The sequence below is a fragment of the Nyctibius grandis genome, chromosome 7 (genome assembly GCF_013368605.1).
Source record: "Nyctibius grandis isolate bNycGra1 chromosome 7, bNycGra1.pri, whole genome shotgun sequence".
NCBI lineage: Eukaryota > Metazoa > Chordata > Aves > Nyctibiiformes > Nyctibiidae > Nyctibius > Nyctibius grandis.
In genome coordinates, this window is record NC_090664.1 from 56,881,790 (window position 1) to 56,908,007 (window position 26,218).

General features: G+C 49.0%; 1 protein-coding gene across 1 annotated transcript; it reads right to left on the reverse strand.

Moving 5' to 3' along the window:
• Positions 1–6,786: 6,786 nt before the first annotated feature.
• Positions 6,787–20,366, reverse strand: ARF1 (ADP ribosylation factor 1). The gene is made up of 5 exons (XM_068404915.1): positions 20,252–20,366; positions 10,851–11,030; positions 10,046–10,156; positions 9,276–9,400; positions 6,787–8,369 (listed from the first exon to the last, which is right to left on the reverse strand). The coding sequence occupies exons 2-5, from the start codon at positions 10,996–10,998 to the stop codon at positions 8,208–8,210; spliced, it is 546 nt and encodes a 181-aa protein (XP_068261016.1). The 5' UTR covers positions 10,999–11,030; positions 20,252–20,366; the 3' UTR covers positions 6,787–8,207.
• Between the last annotated feature and the right edge of the window lie 5,852 nt (positions 20,367–26,218).

A 26,218-nucleotide genomic window follows, 5' to 3' on the forward strand; every position in this document is an offset into this window, starting at 1 on the left:
CCCCCTGCCAAAGCAGGGTCACCCAGAGCATGTTGAATATCTCCAGAGAAGGAGACTCCCCACCCTCCCTGGACAGCCTGTGCCAGGGCTCTGGCACCCTCAGAGAAGTTCCTCCTCATATTGAGGTGGAACTTCCCATGTTTCAGCTTGTGCCCGTTGCCCCTTGTCCTGTCGCTGTGCACCACTGAGAAGAGTCTGGCCCCATCCCCTTGACACCCACCCCTGAGGTATCTGTGAGCATTGATAAGATCCCCCCTCAGTCTGCTCTTCTCCAGCTGAACAGCCCCAGCTCCCTCAGCCTCTCCTCGTAGCAGAGATGCTCCAGCCCTCTGACCATCTCCGTACCCCTCCACTGGACTCTCTCCAGTAGCTCCTGGTCTCTCTTGAACTGGGGGGCCCAGAACTGCACACAGTTACTCCAGGTGTGGCCTCACCAGGGCCGTGTAGAGGGGCAGGAGAACCTCCCTCGACCTGCTGCCCACACTCTTCCTCATGCACCCCAGGACACCATTGGCCTTCCTGGCCCCAAGGGCACATTGTTGGCTCATGGGGAACTTCTTGTCCCCCAGAACACCCAGGTCCTTCTCTGCAGAGCTGCTCTCCAGCAGGTCCCCCCCAGTCTGTACTGGTGCGTGGGGTTATTCCTCCCCAGGTGCAGGACTCTACACTTGCCTTTGTTGAACTTCATGAGGTTCCTCTCCCCCAGCTCTCCAGCCTGTCCAGGTCCCTCTGAATGGCAGCACGGCCTGCTGGTGTGTCAGCCACTCCTCCCAGTTTGGTGTCATCAGAATTTGATGAGTGTGGAGGGGACAGCAGGCGCCCGGGCACCCTTCTCCTCGCTCCCTGGGTCCGTCCATCCAGGCGGGGTTTCACATGGAGGACGCGGTGGGGTGGGTGCCAGCTGCGGTGCTGGGAGTGCTGTGGACACCTCGTGTTTATGTAAAAGAGACTTTGGATTCAATTATTATTATTATTAATATTTTTTAATATCTTCTTTCAACGCCCTCGAGGAACGGCCAGCGAAGCAGCTGGAGGAGTTTCCTTTCCTTAAACCCTCAAGTTCAGCAGCTGCAAAGTCAAACCCAGGGCTCACGCACTGCCGGGAGGGGGTTGGCTCTTGGACCCCATGGTTTTGTGATAGCTGGGCTGTGGGGCTCTCCAAGGGCCCACCTCTGCTCTGCATGGGGTGATGGGTGCTCCCCATGGGGCAAGGACGCTGTCCATGGGGTGATGGGTGCTCCCCATGGGGTAAGGATGGTGTCTGTGGGGTGTTGAGTGCTCCTCATGGGGCAAGGATGCCGTCCATGGGGTGTTAGGTGCTCCCCATGGGGCAAGGATGCCATCTGTGGGGTGATGGGTGTTCCCCATGGGGCAAGAATGCCGTCCATGGGGTGTTGGGTGCTCCTCATGGGGCAAGGATGCTGTCCATGGGATGATGGGTGCTGCCCATGGGGCAAGGATGCCATCCATGGGGTGATGGGTGCTCCCCATGAGGCCATGCATGCTCTCTGTGGAGCCGTGGTGCTCTCCAAGGTCCATAGGTGTTCTCCATGGGGTGATGGGTGCTCTTCATGTCACAAGGGAGCTCTCTATGGGGCCACACATGTTCTCCATGGAGCTGTGGTGCTCTCTGAGGGCTATGTGTGCTCTCCATGGGGTGATGGGTGCTTTCCATGGGGCCACACATGCTCTCTGTGCAGCAGTGGTGCCCTCCATGGGCTGTGGGTGCTCTACAAGGGCCATGGGTGTTCTCCATGGGGTGATGGGTGCTCTTCATGTCACACGGGAGCTCTCCATGGGGCCACACATGCTCTCCAAGGGCTATAGGTGCTCCCCATGGCGTGATGGGTGCTCTCTATGGGGCCACACGTGTTCTCCGTGGAGCTGTGGTGCTCTCCATGGCGTGATGGGTGCTTTCCATGGGGCCACACATGCTCTCTGTGCAGCAGTGGTGCCCTCCATGGGCTGTGGGTGCTCTACAAGGGCCATGGGTGTTCTCCATGGGGTGATGGGTGCTCTTCATGTCACACGGGAGCTCTCCATGGGGCCACACATGCTCTCCAAGGGCTATAGGTGCTCCCCATGGCGTGATGGGTGCTCTCTATGGGGCCACACGTGTTCTCCATGGAGCCATGGTGCTCTCAGAGGGCTATGGGTGCTCTCCAAGGGGTGATGGGTGCTTTCCATGGGGCCACACGTGCTCTCTGTGGAGCAGTGGTACCCTCCAAGGGCCATGGGTGTTCTCCATGGGGTGATGGGTGCTCTTCATGTCACAAGGGTGCTCTCCATGGGGCCACACATGCTCTCCAAGGGCTATAGGTGCTCCCCATGGTGTGATGGGTTGGGGCATCTCCCGTAGATGTTTGCCCTGGTCCTGTCCACCCCGCAGCGGGGCAGAGAGCAGCGAGCTCTGTTCCCAGCCGGGATTTTAAACCTCAGCCCATAAACACGAGTATTTATGTGCTTGGCCCACCAAGGGGGGGTGGATTTTTACATCAATAAATAGAAATATTGATCCAAAGGGAGAGGGATCGTCCCGAGCGGCTCCGGCGCGGCCGTGCCAAGCACGAGGGCCTCGTTTGTGTAATTAATGATGCAATTTCTCCTGCTTAAGACAGGGCGGGTTTGTGTGTCTTGGCAAACAAAAGCCCCCCCCGGGCTGGCGACCGGCCTCGGTTTGTGCTTTGGCAGCGTTGAGGGGGATCTTCCGTCACCTCGGCGGCCGTGCCGTGGCGAGGGCCGGGGCTGCAGGGTGGGACCGGGCGTGCTGGGTGTGGAACAAGGGCCCCGTTCATGGTGGGGCTGGGGGGGACGCAGCAGGATCGGGGCCATGAGCTGGAATAAAGCCCTTCTGTCCCCAGCTGCGAGCACGTGTTCAGCCCCACGGGCAGCGGGTGCTGCTGCAGAGCTTTGGTGATCCCCTCCCTGCACCCCAAGATGCTTTTTTCTGGGGGGGTTGACAACCTCTTGGTGGGGTGATCACAGAATCACAGAATCAGTCAGTTTGGAAGAGACCTCTGGGATCATCGAGTCCAACCGTTGCCCTGACACCACCATGGCAACTAGACCATGGCACTAAGTGCCATGTCCAGTCTTTTCTTAAACACATCCAGAGATGGTGACTCCACCACCTCCCTGGGCAGCCCCTTCCAATGGCTAATGACCCTTGCTGAGAAGAAATGCTTCCTAATGTCCTAATGTCTAACCTGAACCTCCCCTGGTGAAGCTTGAGGCTGTGTCCTCTTGTCCTATCGCTGGTTGCCTGGGAGAAGAGGGCGACTCCCACTCCGCTACAACCTCCCTTCAGGTAGTTGTAGACTGCACTAAGGTCACCTCTGAGCCTCCTCTTCTCCAGGCTAAACCCCTCCAGCTCCCTCAGCTGTTCCTCATAGGTCAGACCCTCCAGACCCTTCACCAGCTTGGTCGCCCTCCTCTGGACTTGCTCCAACACCTCAACATGATGGATCTATTCCAGTTGGCCTGAGCAGCTCCAGCCCCAGATCCAGCGCAGGGACCCACCACGTGGCCGCCCATGTGGCACAAGTCGGGTGGCCCCGAGCCCATGCGCTGCCTGGCTGGAGGCTCTGACCCTGTCAGACTGAGCTCACCGAGCTCGGGGTCACCCCCCTGGGGATTTTTGGGGTCCAGGCTGCGAGTGGTGCTTGCTGGGAGCGTCCCAGTTGCAGGGCAGCGGTGGGGATGGTGGAGCAGGGCTGTGCTCAACGGGAACTCGGCGCCGGGAGCTCTGGGCTCAAAAGGGAACTACGGGAGAGCTGAAACACTGCGGTGAGCAGAGAAAGAACCCCAGAGCCCCCACGAAGCCCAGCGCCCCGCTCTGCGTCACCTCCCTCCGTGGGCTCCCGCTTGCCCCTGCCTTCCTCCCCTGGATGGACGGTGCTGGGCTCTGCCGCGGCCACTCGCACCCGCAGCTCCGAGCACGTGTCCCAGCCGGGGCAGCCGGTGCCGTGGTATCGCTGTCCTGGCACAGCTCAGCCTGGCCTGGAGAACTCGGGCTCCTCGGCTTTCTCCTGCCCCCAGGGAGGCTGCACCTCTTGCTCTCTGCTCCAGCGCCCGCAGAGAGCTCACACCCATGTACCACCAGCTGCTGCAGTTCGTCCCGTGAGCTGATCATAGAACCACAGGATGGTTTGGGTTGGAGGGACCTTAAAGATCATCTAGTTCCAACCCCCTGCCACAGACAGGGACACCTTCCACTGATACCTCCTCCGACCCCACAGGGAGGTGTTGCGCAGCTCAGCCTCTGCTCTCACCCCTTTGAAAGCCCTGCCCAGGCTTTACCCCTCGCCTGTTGCTTTTCACAAGCCCTGTTAAACCCTTCGTGGGACTGCAGGAGCTTTACCTGCGCCGAGGAAATCACAGACTGGTTGGGGTTGGAAGGGGCCTCTGGAGGTCATCCAGTCCAACCCCCTGCCAAAGCAGGGTCACCCAGAGCACGTTGCACAGGGTCGTGTCCAGGCGGGTTTGAATATCTCCAGAGAAGGAGACTCCCCACCCTCCCTGGGCAGCCTGTGCCAGGGCTCTGGCACCCTCAAAGAAGTTCCTCCTCATATTGAGATGGAACTTCCCATGTTTCAGCTTGTGCCCGTTGCCCCTTGTCCCGTCACTGGGCACCACTGAGAGGAGTCTGGCCCCATCCCCTTGACACCCACCCCTAAGGTATCTGTAAGCATTGGTAAGATCCCCCCTCAGTCTGCTCTTCTCCAGACTGAACAGCCCCAGCTCCCTCAGCCTCTCCTCGTAGCAGAGATGCTCCAGCCCTCTGACCATCTCCGTACCCCTCCACTGGACTCTCTCCAGTAGTTCCTTGTCTTTCTTGAACTGGGAAACTGGATGGAGCAGCACAGCCCACAGGGATGAGGGGAGAGAGGGAGGGCTCTGGGTCTGTCCTCCCCAGCTCGTGAATGAGCCAGGGGAGCACACAGAAGGTCAGAGATAGCCACCATGGGGGCTTCACATCACCCAGGGCAGCAGCCGGGCTGTGTCCCCTCCCACAGTCCCCACTTCTGACCCCACACCGAGGAACCATGCAGCAGCTCTCACCCCTTGCCGGTGGTGCCTGTGCCTATGTCATGCTCAAAACTGAGATCCGAGCAGAATAGCATGAGAAATACAAACAAGATAAAAATGAGGGTGTGTGGGGGGGGGAAGGAGCTGGGCCCCATCCCCACCCCAGGGCTGCACGTCCCCCCTGCCTCCCTGCCGAGCTGTTGCACCAGTTCCTGGGTGGACTGGGGAGGAACCACACCAGCGCTGGGCCCTGCCGAAGGGAGCCGGCGTTTCGCGCTCGCCCTTTCCCCCGGGCGTGAGCTGCCTCCTGCCAGGCTGGATGGGCAGCTCAGATCCCCGGCCGAGCCCAGAACAGAGCAAGGGCTGCGCTGCCCCGAGCAGAGGCACAGCTCCCACGGCTCACTGATCCCAGATAACATCAGCACATGCCCCGGCTCCTCCTCCTTCCAGTCCTGGCCAGCAGCAAACCCTGTGCGTAGAGGAGCTGGGGCAGCCTGGACACTGCAGGGCTCCTGTGCTGACACGCCTTGGATGAAATCATTGCTGAGAAGGAGCATCTCCAGTGCCGACGGGGTCGGGGTGCTGTGTCACAGCAGGACATCTGCCTTTTTAGGGATGGGGGACAAGGAGGGGGGGGCTCTGCTTATTTCAGCAGCACAAAGTGATGCCAGCAGAAGAGCTGGCCCTTCAAGTTCCATTCCCTCCCAGAACAGCAATAAACAGCCGTCCTGCCCCATTAGGCAGGCAAAGATCCTGATTCACAGCTTGAAATTCATCAGCTTCCAAAGAATAACCTGACTTACAGGAGTTTTGTAATCCCATTGTTTGCCCAATACTATTTACCCTTTACTACCGAGACGAGAGCAAGGAATGGACACAGGGCTGGGAGACCTGACTGGACCTGACCTCCCACCTGAAGACGGCAGAGAGGACGCCCGTTTCACTCCACGAGCCTCTACGCAAGAGGACAGTCCCACAATAAGCCCGTGCTCAGGACGAAGGCCAGCCCGTGCACACCCGTTAAGCAGCTGCTGCCCTGCCTGAAGGATTCAGAGAGGAAACAAAACCTGTGGAGGGAGGGGAAGCGTGATCTGTTGAACAGAGGAGAGAGCAGGAGATCAGCCACAAGGCCAGCGCTCACTGGACACGCAGATGCTGCACTCCTGTCTCCTCCTGGCACAGCCGTGGTCCCCTCCCATGCCCACCCAGGTCTCCTACGAGGCTGCTCTCTGACCTGCACAACAGACCTTTCCTCTCACAGCTCTGCAGCCTGTGTACAGGGAACCTGCTGCACCACCAGCCAGGAGAGCAGCCAGCAGCTGGCCAGCCGCCCGCGCGTGACCATCAGTGACGACCAGCTGGGAGGAGCTCTGTCCCAGGTCCAGAGGGGACTGCAGAAGGGAAAAACGCAAAACAAAGGGGTTAGGAAGGCAGAGTTCATATTTTTTCCCCCCAAAACGTGCTCATTCCCAGAGCCTATTATTAAGTGGGGTCAGCAGGAAGGAACAAGCTGTTGTGGGAAATGGGACTACTCCAGAAGCTCAACACATGCCCTTGGGGCAATGAAGAGACTCCAGCAGACACTAACTACCACCAGCCCATCTCTACCTGCAGGAACCCAACTAGGAATGAGCCATTATTTGGAAAATACAGGAGATGTCCTGAAATTCTCACACAAATCGTGATGTGGCAAAATGATTGCATTAATCCAGCACAGGGTACGGTACTAAGATGATACAAACCAACATGAAACCAGTGCAAGTTTCATGAAACTTTTTATTCAACAAGTATTTCATTATGATTCTGCCAAGATGATCAAATGAACAGCAAGGCGTAAAAAACATGAAATAGTTAAGAGATTTTATTCTAATAGCTTTAATTACAGTGCTTGTTTGTCGAAATGAAAACTGAAAACAAGTATACAAAACAGTTGATTACTAATCGTGTATTGAAAGCAATAAAGGTTTCCACAACACTAAATAAACCAGTTCTGATAGTTCCTCAAGTTAAAGTTTAACAGCTCCAGCTTCTTCAGTGTTTATCAAAATACAAAAGAAAAAAGTAAAGAGGTTTTTTTTTTCTGATGGCAAATCTGAACCTTGCAGTATGAGGGATGCCAAGGGTTTTCACACATATACAGATATGGGATTGTTCCAAAATGGGATTGAGTACTTCTAGAGTGGAATGACTCTCCAAACTCTCATGCTTTTTTTTTTTCCTAGACGCTATACATAGATGTTTGGTGTTTTTCATGGCAATCCTTACGTTAAGTACAGTACTTTCTGCCTCTAGAGCTTAGGACTAGTACAGGCTGTGCTTTCTGTGGAAAGGTTTTGCCTTCTGGAGTGGTTTACACACAAGAAAAGTACAAAACACTTTGGACAAATATGACAGGCTAAAAAAAAAATGTGACTTCTGGAAATGATTCCAGTTCAGTGGAAGCGATAAATCTCACCTGAACCAAAAGTCAGATGTTTAGCATGAGTCTGCAAGCTCATCTAAACCAGGTCCAACAAATCTTTTAATGAACATAAACAGGAGCACATACTATGAGCTACAGAAAGAGCCAGAGATCTATTAAGTTATGATCTGTTTAACCAATGAAGCTAACTGGGTGTCGATCATTGCTCCACCATTTCAAAAGAATCAGAAGACACCACATTAGAGCTCGAACGGCAGAAGCTGTGTCAAACGTTTGTACGTTGAAGTGTTTTTACTTTTCCTTGACTATTTAAAAAAATACAGAATTCGGGTTAAAAACCAACCACCAAAATGGATCTCACAGATCTCACAACCCAACCGAGATAGTATTCAGCTCTACTGCACAAGGACCACTGGCAACCCTTATGTTAACCCACTTAAATCCCTTCCAAGTACTAAACAGTGAGTTGATTCTTTACAATAAAAAAGCTGAGTAATATTGCATAGGAGTACCAGAAACTGCCTCATTGGAAACAAAAACTATTTACATTAAATAAGAAACCTAACTGTTTTCAGGCTTGAATTTGCCACATTTACAGCATGATGCAATATATACTGTGACAAAAGAAAATGAAAACAGCTTCCGGCACTCAATACCACAAAGTAGCACAGTTTGCCACATTAGAGTAAAGCGAAGGGCGAATAGGAGGAAATAAGAGGGAAGGGTGGAAAAAGAGGGAAGAGGAAGGTTTATGGTTTCATTTCTGGTTTCGGAGCTGATTGGACAACCAGTCCAGTCCTTCATAGAGACCGTCTCCACTAGTGGCACAGGTTGCCTGGATGTACCAGTTCCTGTGACGAAGGGAATGCAGTCCGAGTTTGTCTGTGATTTCTGCTGCATTCATCGCGTTCGGCAGGTCCTGAGGGAAGGAAGAAGAGTCATTTTCTCCCCTACTCGCTGAGAAGAAACGCCCGCCTCCCTAAACCGTTTCTGATCATCAGCTTTAAAGCCATTAAAAGAAAGTTAAGAGTTCTTGCCATCAAGCCTGTCAGTGTTGACCCAAAACTGCTTACAATTCAAGGGCTGTTTCATTCACTTTCCACACAGGAAATGTTTTCTGCAACTGGAGTTATGATTTAAGATGAACTTTTATCATAAAGCAGTACTCAGCTTAGTACTGCTTCTGTTATAGTCCACCTTTCCTGCTCCTACACAAGACTTATGGCTTCTTTACCCTTCGCAGCTGAGCCTGTGGAATCGATGAAGCAGGATGCTGTTCCTTCTGTGAGTTTACTAGTTATATTTAAGACCCTTGACATCTGGGTTCAAGCTACCAAGGCCTTTACAAGCAATAAAAGGCAGAACTCTCAGCTTGCTTTGAGGCCTGGCAGAGTACAGCTCACAGGGCAACACAACAACATTAAAAGTCAGCACAGTGCTTCCACCAACACCAGCAGCGCCCTCAAACACCCTAACTGAAGAACTCAGGGAGGTTCTGGCATTCTGGCCTTCCTCTCTGTTTGGAAGAAGCTTGGGCAGGTGCTCTACTTGAGCCAAGCCAACCTTAAAAATCAAACTGGTAGAATTCTTCTCTAAAACTGAAAATACAAGCATTGCTATTAGCCAAGACTATTCAGGAGGATGCTCCTTTCAGATGAGAACAGGGTAATTTAATCTATGGGTTTGTCATCTTCAACAAAACTGAATGGACATTTGCTGAGAGCTTATCGGTTATTACACTGAAAACATTAACGTCAAGTTCAATATTAGCACTCACAAGTACATTTCAAGAGTTCTTGCACGAAGACACCTTTCTTGGGCATACCTGTTTGTTAGCAAACACTAATAAAACAGCATCTCTAAGCTCATCTTCTGCCAACATTCTCATAAGCTCTTCTCTGGCCTCGTTCACTCGTTCTCTGTCATTACTGTCAACCACAAAAATCAGACCTAGAAATAAGGAAACAATCAGAATAAGCATACACCAGAAGCTAGTTACAAATGATGAATACTTCTGGAGGTCAGAATTAAGCTCTGAAGAGAAAAATAACGTAAAGCAATTCAGTATATGTCAGAAAAATACAGTTTTATTATTACTGTAATCTCATGTCTGAAAGAAAGTCTGCTCTCGCTGAGAGCTGGTGAGAGCGAGTGTTACTTTGCATTTGCATTTTTGGAACTTGTGTGCTTCATCTACATAACCACTCGATATTTTCCAGTGAGTAGCAACTCTTGAAATCCTGTGACAGGACTCAAATGTAGGCACGTTATAAAGGCGTAGCAGTGAGAGAAGTGACAAGCTCTCAGTTCACGGGGCTGTTAGAGCTTGTAGTAAAGGCCCTGCTTTGAAGTGAAGGCAGCGAGCTGCGACGCTTACAGAAGAAAAGCCAAAATTCTGAACTGATTCTGAGTCAGATGGACAAGGAAGACTGGTTTCTAGTCTTCCCATCCCTCTTAGCTTAACAGAAGAGCCACAGCAGCACACAAATACACACTTTTGTAACAATAAATATTCCCCCCTGCCAAGAAACTTGCAGGATTATCATAGTAAGGACCTGGATTCTGGAAACCTGTGATTTAAAAGTTCAAACTCACCTTGTGTGTTCTGGAAATAATGGCGCCAGAGTGGTCTGATCTTATCCTGACCGCCTACATCCCAGACTGTGAAGCTAATGTTCTTGTATTCTACTGTTTCCACATTGAAACCTAAAAGAGGAATTGTGGCAAAAAATCTCCATTAAACATAGTTGGTCCTTGACCTATTGTATTTACCAAGTCACGCTCAGAATGTCACCGCTAAAAAAAGTTATCTTAACATTTAAATCTACTTTAAATCGGCAGAATCTTACACTGAAGCCCTCAAAGCAGACAAACGTGGGTTTTCTGCAACTCCTGCTCCCACCACCACCCCTGCTCTGGTCAAACTAACAATCTTGGTGCCTGCACAGCTAAGAAATGCACAGTAAAGCATGTTACATCAAAAAACCCTGGGCTGTAAGGACTGCAAATAAGGTATGTCTCTGATCACACAGTTCTTGCAGTCACCCTCCAAAAAAAAAATGGGAGTCACCCTCAGTTTCTCAGTCTAATCTACTTGATGCCACAACATGCTTAGGAAAGCGGAGTGCCCTTCTGTAGCCCATAAAGGGTTGTTCCACAAGTGACTGAAAAGAGGGAATGGAGTGAAAAAAACACAGTCATGGAATCTCCTCCCATGCTGGAAAATTTGGCTGTGCCATCTTCATACCATGGATTTAGCAAGCGTTTGTTCTGACAATCAAGTCAGGGCACAGCACTAAGTCACTTAAATCAACAGAGCAGCAGCTGAGATAAGATACTGCTGCAAACAGTAAGACCCAAACCTCAAAGCAAGCAGTTATATAAATGTAAACCAACTTACCTATAGTAGGAATAGTAGTTACTATTTCACCAAGTTTAAGTTTGTACAAAATCGTAGTCTTTCCTGCAGCATCCAGACCAACCATTAGAATACGCATTTCTTTTTTGCCAAAAAGGCCTTTGAAGAGGTTAGCAAAAATATTTCCCATGCTTAAGATATGTTCTCACTGGCCAGTGAAGTCTAGAGGAAAAAGATCACAGTATCACTCATGAGTTACCGATGGCTGACCCAGGCATCATCAACTACGAAAAAAAAAGTATCAGATAATATGAATTCTTTAGATACCCTCAGCCACCACCGTACATTATTGTTCCCCATACTCACTAAGATGAACAGATACACCAAAACTTAACTCTTTTTATAAAGACATTGCTCCGAGTGCTTTAAATCTTTCCAATATTCTTTCAGAGATTTTAGTATTAAACACTGTTCTCAAACTTCTGTTTGGAAAATTCATGGTTTGCTTTCAACGCAACTGACCACTTCAGGTACTTTGTCCCCCGTTGTTATCGGATAATTTACTTGCAGACTAAAGTGTCACCATAAAACACACTTTTTCTAACTGACCTGCAGTTAAAAAAAGGTTTTAAATGTGTGCTCATCTCTTTGCTGTTTAGTGTGCCAATGGCTGGTCCTTCTTTTGCTAAGGAAACTCAGAATACAGCTTGGATTCTCTCCTACTCAAAACAGTTTCCTTCCTCCCAAGCCCTGAGGAAATGGCCAGCAAACACAGCGTAAACACAAAGCAGCATTACTTTCATTAACATTGGAGGGAAACCTTCTCTAGGAAGCAAATCCATATTTACTGAAGCTTAACTATTGAAAATTAACAGCCACTAATTAAAGAGGCAGGTTTAGAAATAAATGCTTCTTCCTTCACTGCAAACACTCCTGCTTGGATGCTCACAAGCAATTAACATCACCAGGAGCTTCCTGTTTAGGAACTGGAGAAACTGCCTCTCTGCTCCAGCCCTCACAGACGCTCCCTGTGCCCTTGGGACAGGATCCACCCCACCACAACTTGTCCACTTCTTCCCTTCTTCCACAATTTTCCCCCCCTTTCCAAACTTCCTGCTGCAGAGTTTACACCAAGTTTGAAATCACCACGACAACTATTATTCTGCTCACATAAGACATGAAAAAAAGCAGCCTGAAAGCTTTACAGTGGGGTGTAGATGAGGATGTTACATGGCGATAGTGACGATTCACACCTCTACTGCTGCTTTGTCTAGAAGCTCTCAGATGTCAGTTTAAAAAGAGACTGAGCCCAGCTGAAAATACAAGCTTAAGACAGCAGGAGCACATACAGCCAAGGCGTGCAACATTCAAAGGGATAGGTTTCCTGTAAACCAAGTCACCCAATTTAAAGCACAATATGAAGTCTGACTCATCTCTTCAAGATATTCTGTGTTTCATGATGAAGCTGAATCACAGAATCAATCAGGTTGGAAGAGACCTCTGGGATCATCGAGTCCAACCGTTGCCCTGACACCACCATGACAACTAGACCACGGCACTAAGTGCCACGTCCAGGCTTTTCTTAAACACACCCAGCTGTGCTCTTGAAGCAAAATTCTCACTGGAAATAGACTTTACAGAATATCTATTTATGACAATTAAAACAAGCTTTGAACTGAGAAGTGCCTCACAGAACAAAAATCTTGTCCCTAGCTCCATGCTAGGGAAGTATGAAGCCTGGCTACCTCCCTCAGCACTCTGAAGGGTCTGAGCAGTTCTGCCCTCCTCAGGAAGCTTTGCTGGATACAATTTTTAACCCAAAAGTTAAGCGCTGTAACATTAACAAAGTCACATGTCTTAGCACAAGCAGCTCCACAGAGAAGTTCAGAGTCCACTCCCGAGTTCCTGAATGACACCACCACTTCAACTTGCTGAAGTAACTTGAGTCAAAGATGCATTTATTGTATATGATCAAAGCTCAATGCTATCAAAGCTTTAAAACTAAGCTCCTCTGTAAGCCAGACAGGGTAGCCTGTGGATTAAAACCAAAAAGAAGGTTTAAAAGTTCTATTATTCCACAATTTCCTCCATATTTCTGAAGCACAACCATGAATATTCAACTCCCACTTGAACACACAAAAGCTATATAAACAGGAAAGCTAATTAGGAAGTAGAGAAAACAGTTTTGCTAGAGTCCCTACTTATCCAAATCAATCAGACAGCAGGAAATCTCACTCCCCTGCCCAGGACAGCAGCTCTTACAGGGCTGGAGGGGAGGGAGGCTGAAAAGCTTTCCTTTGTCCGGCTGCTCAGGCTACCTCTACTTCATCTGAAAAGCAATAGTCAGGGTTGAACTGTAACCTTTTATCAGAGCTCTTGTAACCCTCCAAAATGAGTGTAAGAACTTTTGTAGCAAGAGAACCTTACAAGCCCTGCAAAAGAATGCATTTCTCTTGTTTCTGCATGTTTAAAAGCATAATAGGTTATTAAATGCTTGGATCGATAGCAGTAATCAGGTAACACAGCAAAATCTTAGCATCTATCTCCACGACATCTTTCCACACCCTGGATTAGTCACAGTCTGCTAAAAAGTTGCTTACACTTGGCCCTAACAGCAGTGAATCCCGTTAAATCGTCATTTTCCTGGCACCTATTTCCAGGCCAAGTCTACCCTCCACCACTGAAGCTGCTTTTATACCACCCACCCTCCCAATATCTACTTTTTGTGAAGAATAAGTAGTTAAGATACATTTAAGCACTTGGGTTTCCTTTTCCTTGTTCTCTTTCACATCGCTACTATCCCTACCACTTCTGTAACTTATTTGGTGCTTCAGGGTAGGTGACACTGCGCAAAGTCCGATTTATTTTTAGAGGCAGTGAAGTGTAGTTTACAGCCCACCCCCCATAAGACAAGCGTGTTTAGATGTTGACTAGAGTGGAATCATTGCTGTCCAAAAGAAAAATACTGGGAGAAATCCATTTGCAGAGCTCCCGCAAACTGTTGTGGGTCCCACCAGTTACTTGTTGGATGCTGCTGGAGCAAAACAGAGGGCCTCTGTCTTCACTATCAGTGGGACCATCCCCTGACCGACAGCTGGAATCACGTTCATCTGTTGCCACAGAAAATGAAATCGTACTCCCACGTTTTTGTACGTTACACTCCCCTCCCTACATTGTCCCTGCCAGTATATCATTACTTTCTATTATTAAGCAAAAGCTCCTTGAGTTTCTTCCTCAGTATCATTAAAATCCTCAACCAAATCATCATCACAACCGTGACCAGCCGTCAGGTCTCTGCTTTTAGACCATCCGTGCTGTCAAACAGCGCAGACGCTACCGCAGCAGAAACTGCCACGACGGTTCAGAGCTGCCACCCATTAATACAACTCAGCTGAGGGATCACGCGATTACTTCCACTGTACTTCAGAGCTGAATCTGCTTACTTTAATTCTCATTTCAGTCCATTAGCTGGACCATGAGAACTAACACACACAGTCTGAAAACACAAGGAAATTTAAGACCCTGGCAGGTTAACCAAGCAATCCTGTCGCTTCTCAGGCAGCTTCAGCACCTGCAATCTGTATCAAGACTTGCCAATATGTTGCCTATGTTCGATACTGAAGCTTAACCTGCTCTTTTCCTCAACCCAAATGTTGTCAGCAGTTGCCACACTGATCATTTTAGAAGCACAAGTTCAATGAAATGCCTGAAAACATAAAATACTATGGCTTGCGAGCTGCTTGTAGTACTTCAGCACATCTTCAAAAGAGGTATCTATCAGGCTAAGTAGGAAGATTTGTGTATGAAAGGGAACAATTTTAACAAACAGCACAGACCACCTTCTCAGAGCGCACGTTCCCTCAGCCTTCAGCTTCTAGAAATGGAAGCTCACCACCTCCCACCAAACCCAGACCACCCCAAAACTGAACTGTCTGTATGACTCTTGTTTCTCCCTGCCCATTGAAGCCCTGAAGCACACCTTAACGTAGTTTACTCCACCTCGAGATCCTCAGAGCAGTAAAAACCTGTTAGGCAGGTTCAGGTAAGATATAATGTGCCATTGGTAAGCAGTGAGAAAGACATTCACTGGATAAGACCACAGTTCTGTTTCAGGAAACAAGGTATTTTCAGCAGCCAGTTTTCTGTAAGTGATACATTTAGATAAGCAATTAGGAGAACCATCAGCCTTTTTCAGAAAGGCTCAGTGTAATGAGTTAAAAATGAATGAGTGTCTGTGATAACAGGCAGGCTGGTGGCTGTTAAAGCCATACAGCCCATGAGTAAGAACTAGAATTTGCTTTTATTAATTGTAGGTGGTTAGAGTAAAAGCTCTGGGGAGTATCTCAAGGCCAAAGATCATTCAACACTTAATCTTCTGCAGCATTTTGTATTTTAACCGTACGTTAATGCATTTTAATGTCATTTCATTCAGGCTGTTTATCTTGAGCAGTCAAATACGCCTCTTGACCTCCAAACTTCTTGGATGAGCTGTTAGTTAAAAAGCCATCCCACTGAAGTATGACCAGAAGGGTATAAAGTACATTAAATAAAGTGTAGCTACATCTTGGAAATCTCTCCATAATCTTAATTTTGAACCTCTGGAAAAGTTCTTTTTGACCACATAGAGATTAAACCTCACTGAGCCAGGAGCTGTGGCAAACGTCACTGTTTCTTTCAGGTTTACACCATTTCTTTAGACACACCACAGCAGACAAAAATCAGAGGCTAAGATGGGAGATGCCATACGCATTATTTAATCAGTCAAATTACACCTGCAGTATAGAAATACATTTATTTCACTTCTACATACCTTGTTCCATTTGCTTAGGCACTAAAACTGGTGTGCTTACAAAGACAACTGATTTACTACCAAAAGTACCTCTCCGTTTAAAGGAAAGTCTATTTGACATTGGCCTAACCATTAACTCCACATCTAATACAACCAGAAAAACTCCAAACCTATAATTCCTAACCTTGTATTAACACACTAGTTACATCGGTCACAGGCGAACAAAAATTAATCAATTTAACAGAAATATTGATTTGAGATCCAGTCAGTTATCACTAGCTGGTCTGTATCATGTTTCTACTTTGTAGCATACTAGGTTTTAAATTGAAATGTCAAGAGAAGAAAAATATTCATACAAAAGATCACCAAACCCATGTGTAAACAAGAGGTGAGAAAGTTTCTCTAAGAAAAACATAAAAAAAACCAACTTCAACAGCTGTTACTGGTGTTACATGCAAGAACAGCTGGTAAATAATTTAAAGTGCAAATCTAACTTGGCAGCTTGTTCTTTACAATATAAAGTGTGATTTAGAGAATGTGAGAAGTGATCCAGCAAGAACAGAACACTGCTAAAATTTAGAATTAATCTAGGGCCACAGGATTTCACGCCACCACTCAGCAGGCACAGTCAGTTAAATACAGCTGTGTTCTTTTGAACTTGAAGTAATTTCTTTACAGATTAAAGTGTTCCATTACAGTGAATTTTGAAAAGGGCTCTTGATCAAAGCACTTCTTTATATATAGCCAGGGTGGGCCAACACACGACTATTCAAGTACAGTTATATTCAACTATTTTTAAAAGTTGTTTGCTGGCCTTCCACATCTGATAACCTGAGTGAAAAATGGTTACATATCAGCTCAAGCCCTTTAACTTCAGGGCCTTAACAGTGGAATTTAGCTTAAATAATTTTTGAGTTACCTGAGACTTTAGACCATACTATGACTAGGTATAGACTACACAAAAAAATTAAGAGTATATAACAAGTAGGCTAGGTTCCTTCATCAACAGGGAATTATCTTGGACTTAATTATCATCATTAACAAAGGCACCTCAAGAACCTCTTCTCAGAGCTTTTCATTCCTAGTAAGTCCCAACTCCTTTATAGTTGTATCTATTAAAACCAGGGGAGTGTTAACTGTGGAGATCAACACTAACCACTGCAACAGTTTTCCCCACTTCAGGGAAAGTGGTGCTTCTGCCAAGCAAGAGATGGAAAAGGTGTCCTAAATGATCATGACCTTGTTATTTGTCTTTTAGAGGAGGTTAGAGGAAAAGTATTGGCACTGAAGCGTTGTGTGAAATAAAAGACATATAACTGTAGTCCTACCTAAAGAGGCATAGTCGGATTTGGCCACCAAAGGCTTGCAGTGGCCAACTAAAAAGTGCCCAGATCGCAAGTGAGAAGTCAGGTGAAAGAAAATCCAACACAGAGCTGCTCCTTATGTAGCACCTTCATTCAACCTAAGTAGGCTGAACATCTTGCTGTCTACACACGTTAGCCAGATAGTGCATTTTCCACATGCTGCAACATCCTCTTGAGAGCGCAGGGCTCAGAGGGGCAGGAAAACGGAAAATATTTCCAAGATCAAAACAAGGGCAAAAGAGGTACAGTTTCCTTTGGGGTCATGCATGGGCACAAGAGCTCCTCACTCCTAAAATACTAATGTCACAATGTAGTTGTGACACCCGAGTTTAGACTGTGATTTCATATTGACCTGTTAACGGTGTGTATACTGCTGTGAGAAATGCTATTACAAAGCATGTCTTTTCAGACAAGCCTTGCACAGGTTTTTGAGGCTGAACGCTTCACAAGTTCAAAATCTTAAATTTTAAGCCAAATATCCTGTTATTCATTCCCAGTAACTGGGCAGTAAGTCAACAGTTACACTCATATTAGAAATGGCAAGAACTCGCACGAGAGCTTCAGTAATGAAATTGGCTTTTGGTTTGGGGAAAATGTCCAAGCAGAGCCCACGCAGCTGGTTGTGAGGTACAAGATCCGCGTATGAACAAGAGCTATATTAGACATGAGAGTTTTATTAGAATTGAAACATCAGCAGAAGTACCATCACAGTCCTTCAATGTTTGCATGTGTTAGAAACAAGAAATAAAATTGGATACTCACAAGCAGAAAGCAAAAAATGCTGAATAACACAGAAAAACAGCTGCTGTAGTAGGAAGCTGATTATAAACTACTTTACTCATCAGTTAAAGAAAGGGAATAATGGCTGAGGACAGTGCTAGCTCTAATACAGGCTCTAGAGCATTCCAGGAGCAAAACTTTCAAGAGATTTCTAAAAACAGAATCAGAACTATTCCTTTTCAGAAAAAGTTATGTTCACCACATTTATCCACTGTAAGGCAATGTAGGTGCTTGGGAAGGCTGTTGAAATCCATAAAATTCTTGTTTGAAAGTCCATCTTTACACATCTCAGCAGCCTTTATTTCTAAAGCGATCTTTTCTTTTCAAAGAAAGGTGGTTCTTCAAACTTCACCACTGCAAATTCAGCTGGAATCTTGTGAGCTTTTCCTCCTTTCACCAATTAATGTAATCAATAGCTTATCTGATAATTGTGTTTCAGCAAGACGTATGAATGCTACTGCTTAAAGCAGGCTTCCAAACAGGTGTAACTGGAGCACAGCACAATTTGGTGAATTATAAAGACTGGAATCCAGCCCCCTACTCCCACACATGCTTTGTTTGCCTTGAAAAGCTGTGACTAGTCCTGCCCACCACTTGGTCAGCATGACTAACACACACAGGGAACTAAGTGCACCGAGCAAAAACACACCACTCCTGCCCAGTCCCTTTTCAGATTCCGACTGTATTTCATAACCAGGCAATCATAAAATTTCAGCAAATGCCTCAGACTGTCGGGGACTGATTTACATTCAGGTGTTTGCCTTTTAACATGATCCAGCAACTATTACATATATCATAGACTATCGCAGAAGTAAAGGCTGTTCTGAGGGGAGATGACATCTGCTCGAGCCATTTTTACTCTTGAAGCTCTAGCACACTAGAAGCGTCAATAAACTTGGCAAAGCAACTGAGTTTAAGAGGTTCAAGTGAGGCGAATTTCCTCACCCTTTCACCCAACGTAATTACTACAACAGGGAAAGCAGTCCAACAGGGTTCTCGGGCACTGCAGATGTGTTTTTAACAGAGTAAGTCAGTGGCATCATACCAGCCTCGTAAACTTTCCTTTCAGAGAATCCATTTCTATATCTGTAAGACTGTGAATACTTGCACTGACAATTCGATTACAAGACCCACAAACAAAAGCCAAGAAGCAATCCCCTAGTTCAGCTACAGTTCCTTTTTCCTACAGAACTGTTCCAAATCAGTAGTAAAAATAGTAATAACGATACTGCCAAATGACCTTGGACAATTTACTTTGACTCGATTTCTTTGCCTGAAAAATAAGGTTAGTAGAATATCCTGCGACGGGGTGTTGTAAGCCTCGCCGCTTGCAAAACAAAGTTCAAAGTATTATATAAATAATTCGCATTTTAGTTATTGACAAAGCTACATTTCAAAACAAGACCTCTGGATACAACTCTAATCAACCTGTGGAATTCGGTTTGGCAAGAGCCTAGCAGCAAAGCAACAAGGTCAATGTCAAACACACCATTTCGTCAGTTTTATGACCCAGCAAAGTTTTAGTCGTGCTCTGCTGGGGCAAGCGGACTCCTTCGTGAAAAGGTTCGCATAGCTGGCCTATCACTATCAGACACAGGTTATCAGCCCAAAGTATCGTGTTAACTGCTCAGAGAGACAGGATATAGTATTTTCAGACAGAATATAATATCCTCCCACTGGGAGCTGCTATGCCAAGGAAAACTGATCTCCTAGACCATCAAACCCAAGCCATGGATGGCAAACGGAGTTTGCTCCAGGCTAAAAGCTCAACTTCCTACCATCACCCCCCCTTCAGCCCAGCAGAAAGCCCAACTCAGCTGCCAAAGACTTACAGGAAAATAACCTCTCTCCTACGAGTTTCATCCGAGCCTCATTTCCCCTACCCGGCTCTACCAGATCTCCGAGGTCCGCCACGATGAGGGTTTCGTGGGGAAGAGGAAAACGAGGAAATACCTCTCTCCTCAGTCCCGTTCACGGGCGGGGCAGAGGCCGGAATAAGCGAGTTTGGGGAAGGGAGGAGAAGCCCATCCCGCCGCATCCCGTCTCATTCCTCCGGTAGGCGGAGCGGCGCCGGGCCTGGTGCCGCTGCAGGGGGGCTGGAGCGGTCCCCCCCTCCCGCCCGTGCCCACGCCTCCTCCGCAGGGAAGAGGAAGGGCTGGCACCCCCCACCCTGGCCCAGCCACCCAACCTCAAATACGTGACGGGGGGGCGGATGGGGCAGCGCCCCTGCTAGGCCCGCCGCCCCTCACGGCCTGCGCTGCGGCTTCCTCCTGCCGCCGGCAGCCGCCGAGCGAGGGCGGTGGTGGGGAGAGCAGGGCAGAAAGAAGCGACCGGGCCCGCTCCCGCATGCCCCGCCGCCCCCCTCCCCTCAGCGCCAAGGCCGCGGCGCCTCACACCCGGCCTTGGGCCGCCGCCTCCCCCGGCGGACGCAGGGTGTGGGCGGGGTAGATGGGCGGCGACGGCGGGGAAGGGGCTGAAGGGATGGAAGGGGAAAGTGTCGGTGAACCCACCGGCGTCGGCTGCTGCCCCGGGCAGTGGGTCTGGCTGTCCTCGGACGGTCCCGCTCGGAGCCGGCTCCCCCCGCGCCTCTCGGCCGCTCTCCGCCCAGGCACACAAGATGGCGGCGCTCGGCGGCCACGTCAGTGCCAGCCCCGCGCGCGGCACCACGGGTAACCGAGGAGGGCAGCAGGGGGCGGGGCCGAGCGGCGGGAGGGGGCGTGGCTACGGCAGAGAGCGGCCGCGCTGGAAAGGCGGGGGGCGGGTCCAGCCGTGTGGCCACGCCCACGCCCAGACCACGCCCCTCGCTCTCTCCCTGCCGTGCCGGCTCGTGACCGGACGCGGCGCGGGGTGGGGGGCGCGCGGGGGCGGGGCGCGCCGGGCACCGTCAGGCCTGCGCGTGGGCGCATGCGCAGTGTGGCGTGCCCCGCCCATGGCGGGGCCGGGGGAGCAGGGAGGGAAGCGTCCATGTAGAGCCACAGAACCACGGAGCGGTCTGGGTTGGAAGGGACCTTAAAGATACCCCATTGCACCCCCCTGCCACGGGCAGGGACACCTTCCACCAGACCAGGTTGCTCCAAGCCCCATCCAACCTGGCCTTGATCACTGCCAGGGAGGGGGCAGCCACAGCTTCTCTGGGCAACCTGGGCCAGTGTCTCACCACCCTCACAGCAAAGAATTTCTTCCTCATATCTCATCTAAATCTCCCCTCTTCCAGTTTAAAACCGTTCCCCCTCGTCCTGTCACTCCATGCCCTTGTAAAAAGCCCCTCTCCTGCTTTCCTGTAGCCCCTTCAGGTACTGGAAGGTGCTAGAAGGTCTCCCTGGAGCCTTCTCTTCTCCAGGCTGAACAGCCCCAGCTCTCTCAGCCTGTCTCCAGAGCAGATGGGCTCCAGCCCTCTGATCACCTTCGTGGCCTCCTCTGGACTCGCTCCAACAGCTCCGTGTCCTTCTTGTGTTGGGACCCCCAGAGCTGGACACAGCACTGCAGGGGGGGGTCTCACGAGAGCGGGGCAGAGGGTCAGAATCCCCTCCCTCGCCCTGCTGGCCACGCTGCTGGGGATGCAGCCCAGGACACGGTTGGCCTTCTGGGCTGCAAACGCACATTGCCGGCTCATGGTGAGCTTCTCATCAACCATCACCCCCAAGTCCTTCTCCTCAGGGCTGCTCGCAATCCATTATGAAGCACTGGCACAGGCTGCCCAGGGAAGTGGTGGAGTCCCCATCTCTGAAGGCATTTAAAAGACAAGTAGATGTGGTGCTGAGGGACATGGTCGGGGCAATCCCAAACACCAATACAGGCTGGGCAGAGAATGGATGCCCCCTCCCTGGCAGTGTTCAAGGCCAGGCTGGATGGGGGTGTGAGCAACCTGGTCTAGTGGAAAGTGTCCCTGCCTGTGGCACGGGGGTTGGAACTAGATGATCTTTAAGGTCCCTTCTAACGCAAACCATTCTGTGATTCTGTGATTCTATGGTCTAGTGGTGGGCTTGGCAGTGTTGGGTTAATGGTTGGAGTCAATGATCTTAAAGGTCCTTTCCAACCAAAATGATTCTATGATTCTGTGCCTCGTGGGCCGTGGTACACGCACGCCGTGTTGGGGCCTTTGTGTGCCATGTGTCACGCTGCTCGGGGATGCGTGCAGCATCCCTGCTGTGCTGCAGCGTACCCTGTGTCAGGCTGAGTGCTCAGAGATGTGCTCTTGCCTTATGTATATACATTAGAAAGCTGCCGGTGTGCCCTGCCGTGGGGTTCATACATGTCTGATAGTACCGGTGTGCTCCCCACCTTCACCGCTTCTGCATCTGCAGGTTATCCGCGTATTTACTACGTAGATGCAGGAGTGACAAAGAAAATCCTTAAGGCTCTTTTCTCCAGAATAAAGCAGGGCTGCAGGGAGGGCCCGCTTCGCCAGGCCACTCTGCTGCCACTTCAGTTCACCTTTGAGAGAAAACAGAGAGGATTTGCTAAAATTTTCAGTTTCTGGTGCTGGAAAAGGCTAAAGAGATGGAGAGGACCCACAGGATGGAGTGCGCTGGGTGCTGCTCTTCCCCCTCAGTGCCTCACTTCCCTACACAGGGAAAAACCCTTTTAATTTTTTCACCTTAATAATACAAAGATGTGGGAAGGAATAGGTGAACATGGAGCAATTTTTTAATTCCACATGGAAAAAAAAATTCGTGGGGTTCAAAAGCTCAAGAGTTCAGTGTAGAAACAATGGTTAGCGTGTGTGTGCAACAAATTTAGGATTATTTCCTTTCTATTTTGGGATAACTTTAAGATAAATGGAGGCCATGTGCTGTCCCAAACTAAGTAGTAAACGCTAAATACTAAATACTTCCTTTATTAAAGACAGGAAGAGGAGTTTTGAAAGACAGCAGGAAGCCACGAAAACTGCTTATTTCTAGATTTCCCCCCAATGCTCATAGGAAATGAATACCTCAAAGACCTCCATCTCCCTGTCAAATGGGGTTGAAATCACCCAGCAGCTGAAAGCGTTACACAGAGGCGAGAGAAGGCAGATGGACGTGAGCCCAAAAGCTTCTTTTCCTAAAAACTTGAGTCGTGCACAAGAGAGTGATGGCAGAGACAGGGCTGAGAAATGCCAGGAGGGAGCCTGGGATGGAGGCGAGTTCTGCCCTGTGCTTCTTCCAGGGAGGCACCATCCCTGTGCATGAGCAGGTGCAAGTTAGTATTATTAATATTTTACTTAAGGAAGCACCTAAACTGCATTAAGTTCTCCCCAAACAGTTAAAAAGCAGCCGGAGCACTGACAAGTCTAAGAAAGCGATGGCAAAGACACGCCAAGAAACCAGATTAATTATTTTTCCCCTCACTGCGGAAACTGACCTGTCTCAAATGGGGAATTTCAGGAGGATTTCAGGAAGAGAATAACTTGTGGTGAACAGATTGCTGCCCGCCTCGACGTCCGGGCATGGGCAGCTACCACTGGGATCGCAGATGTCCCCGTCCCTGTTTGTCCAGCCCTGAGTTTGTGAACCATTTGGGGCACAGCATCCTTCGGGACCTGGTTTAAGAGATACCGAATTGAACCTAAAATGCAAAGCAGGATTTAATCCTTCGGCAATGCCTTTGAGAAAGGAAAGGAGAATTTGCATTCGCTTGGGGCTTCTGGGGAATATCTGCCTCTGTCCTCACTGGATGGGGACATTTTGGGTGAGCACTGGGGCAGGAGCTGTGCTGGGAGGCCACGCTCTGTGTGTCCACGTGTAGGCTGATATGAGGAAGCTGCTCTCGAGGCGACAGCAAAACCCCGTTAATGCATTTATCCCCCATCCCCAAATCCCCTCCTGGCTGTAGCCGAGCTGAGCAACCGTTTGTTTTACAGCCCCGTCTCCGTGTCCGGACAGTGAACCAGATCAGGGCGCTGCTCTGGGTTAAAAATAACCTTTCTCTCCTTTTTTATTTTTTTCTTTTTGCTTTATTTTTAACCCAGCACAATTCCTCACTTTAGCTCACGGGGCTGGGGGGAGGAGATGCTCATCGCACCATCCCATCATCTCCTACCTCCCCGGTGAAAATCCAGCTGGTGGAGGTGCCAGCCAGGGTGCAAAGCGAGTTGAGGGAGGTTTATTTTATTATTATAATCTGTGATACATCATCTATGACATGTGATTTCATTATTATCATCTCAGTGGAGACCTGAGTTGATGCTGTGCCTGAGGGGCTGGTGGAAATTCGGCCCCGTGGGTCTGAGTTGTTACTGATGGCTGCTGTGATGCAAGACGAGAACACTTTGCCCAGTGACTCATGACATTTATGGGAAGAAAGAGGCCTCATTTTTTTTTTTTGCAGCTGGGAGAGCAGGCATGTCGCTTGCTTTCTCTTTTCTGTGAAAAGCTGATGTGGGAGAAGGACGAAATGGGAAGGGATCCCTCGGGGCAGCTCGGCTCGTTTGTTGGGTGCTCCCAGGGTCGCAGAAAGCCTGTGGCTTTTCCTGGAGGGCCCCTTTGGAGCTGGAGATCTTTCCTTCCTGCCGGGAGCCTCGGATGACAAATCTGCTGGCTGAACTACACCCTGTTCTCGCTGCCTGTTGAAAAAAAGAAGTCAAAACCCAAGTGTTTGTAAAAGGCGATTTTTCTGAGGTTATAAAAATATCATCCAGAGTCACTAAGCGCTTGCTCGAGTGATGCTTTTCCTTTTGCATCTGCCCCTGGAAAAAAATAACACGGGCTGGAATTGCTCTAACTCCAGGATCCCCAAAAGTAATCTTTTACCCCCAGTGTGGGCAAGTTGTCTTTATTGAGAAGATAGTGCTCGGTGGTAATCTGCTGGTGTCTGGTATCATGGGGTGGTGGAGACCACTGAGCTGACAGCAGCGATGTCCAGCCACTGGATCCTTCCTGGTGGTGATGGTGAAGTTATTTTGGGGTATTTTGGGGTGACACTGGGATGGGTTCCGACGTGCAAAGGGCTGGAGGACACCAGGGTCGATCGCTGCTCTGCTTTCTGCCGCTCTAAAGCTCCTGCTCTGCGAGGCCGTGTTGTCGGGTCGGGGATTGCTCACCTTTGAGTTTCTCACGTTGGGGTGAGAATTGCAATTACTCACAGGAGGTGAGAAATTGCTCCATCACAGCTGTTTACTACCTTATCTACTGAAAAAATAGTGATTATTTCTTGGATTTGGGGTCCTGGGGTCACCAACAGATGGATCTGGGCTGTTGAAAAGCCGACAGATCTGGTCTTGCTGCTCACGGTTTTCCATCCTGGCAGCAAAAGGGAGGTGGAAACGGGGAGAAAAGCAAGATAAACTCTAAATGGCTCCCTCAATAGGCAGCAAAATAAGAATATTTGCAGCAAGAGCTTCTATTTTGCTATGGTTTCTCCGCTCAGAGCTGACTTAGGTGGCATAAGGGCAGAGCATTTTTGAGAGCATCTCAGATGTGGGACTGAAGCCTGGAGAGCAAACAAAGTAGATCGGCTCTCCGCTCGTGACACCGACTCCCCAGGGATGTTGGGCAAATTGCTGCAGCTCTCTCAGCCTCGCTTTTTTTCTCCTTAATTTGGAAATAGCTGCACTTCGTGACTCAGTGACGTGCAGTGTAACCTGCTGGTGAGATGAGCTTCGTGTAAGAGCAGTGTTGCTAATTGCTGACACCTCTGGATAAAGCTCTCCGCTGCACCTGCAGCTGGATGATGCCCTGTTTGAGCAGCCTTGGTGATGTCTTTTGGTACCTGGGGAAGATGGATTAGAAAGCAAAGTTGGTTCCTCCACTGTCATCTATCCATCCCTCCTCCCTTCAGCTGCGTGCAGAGAGACCAGGCTCAGGCACATGAATTAGAAGTTAGTCCTTGTGCATGGGGGACATGAAGCCCTTCAGGGGATGCTGGGGTCCCAGGGCTGCTCTCAATCCATTCTCTGCCCAGCCTGTATTTGTGCTTGGGATTGCCCCGACCCACATGCAGGACCTTGCACTTGGCCTGCTCTGTAGGACTTGATGTGGCACATATCCTTCTGTTTTTAATAACCATGCACAGAACACCTGGATTTTAAGTGCTCAGCTGAAATATTTCACCTCTCGCAGCACAGTGCTCTGAAGTCCCTAGCTTTGATAGAAAAGCTGCCACCTCTGAAGCACTAATACTTTGTCCTGTCACATGTGGCTTTTTGCAGCCAGGATTCCCAGTTAATGAGCTGTAAAAGAGGAGAGCGCTTCAGCTTTCCATATGAAGTCCCTTGGCTACGGAGGTCTAGAAGAAAATGTAACACCAGAGGTATCAAGGTTATTATCACAGTGTTTTCCTGGATGGGAATGAAATTTCGGCTGTTCTCCATCATCAAAACCTCATTAAGTCACGCAGGCACTAATTGATATGCCCGAACCTGACAACTTGTGTCAAAGGAGAAGACGGCGATCACCCTGGGACCCGCCAATCAATGTCACAGCCATCCCAGGCCCACGGTGAACTTTGACCGCCTGCAAGAATGACGGCGATTGTTTCAGTTGAGAGGAGAAAGATGG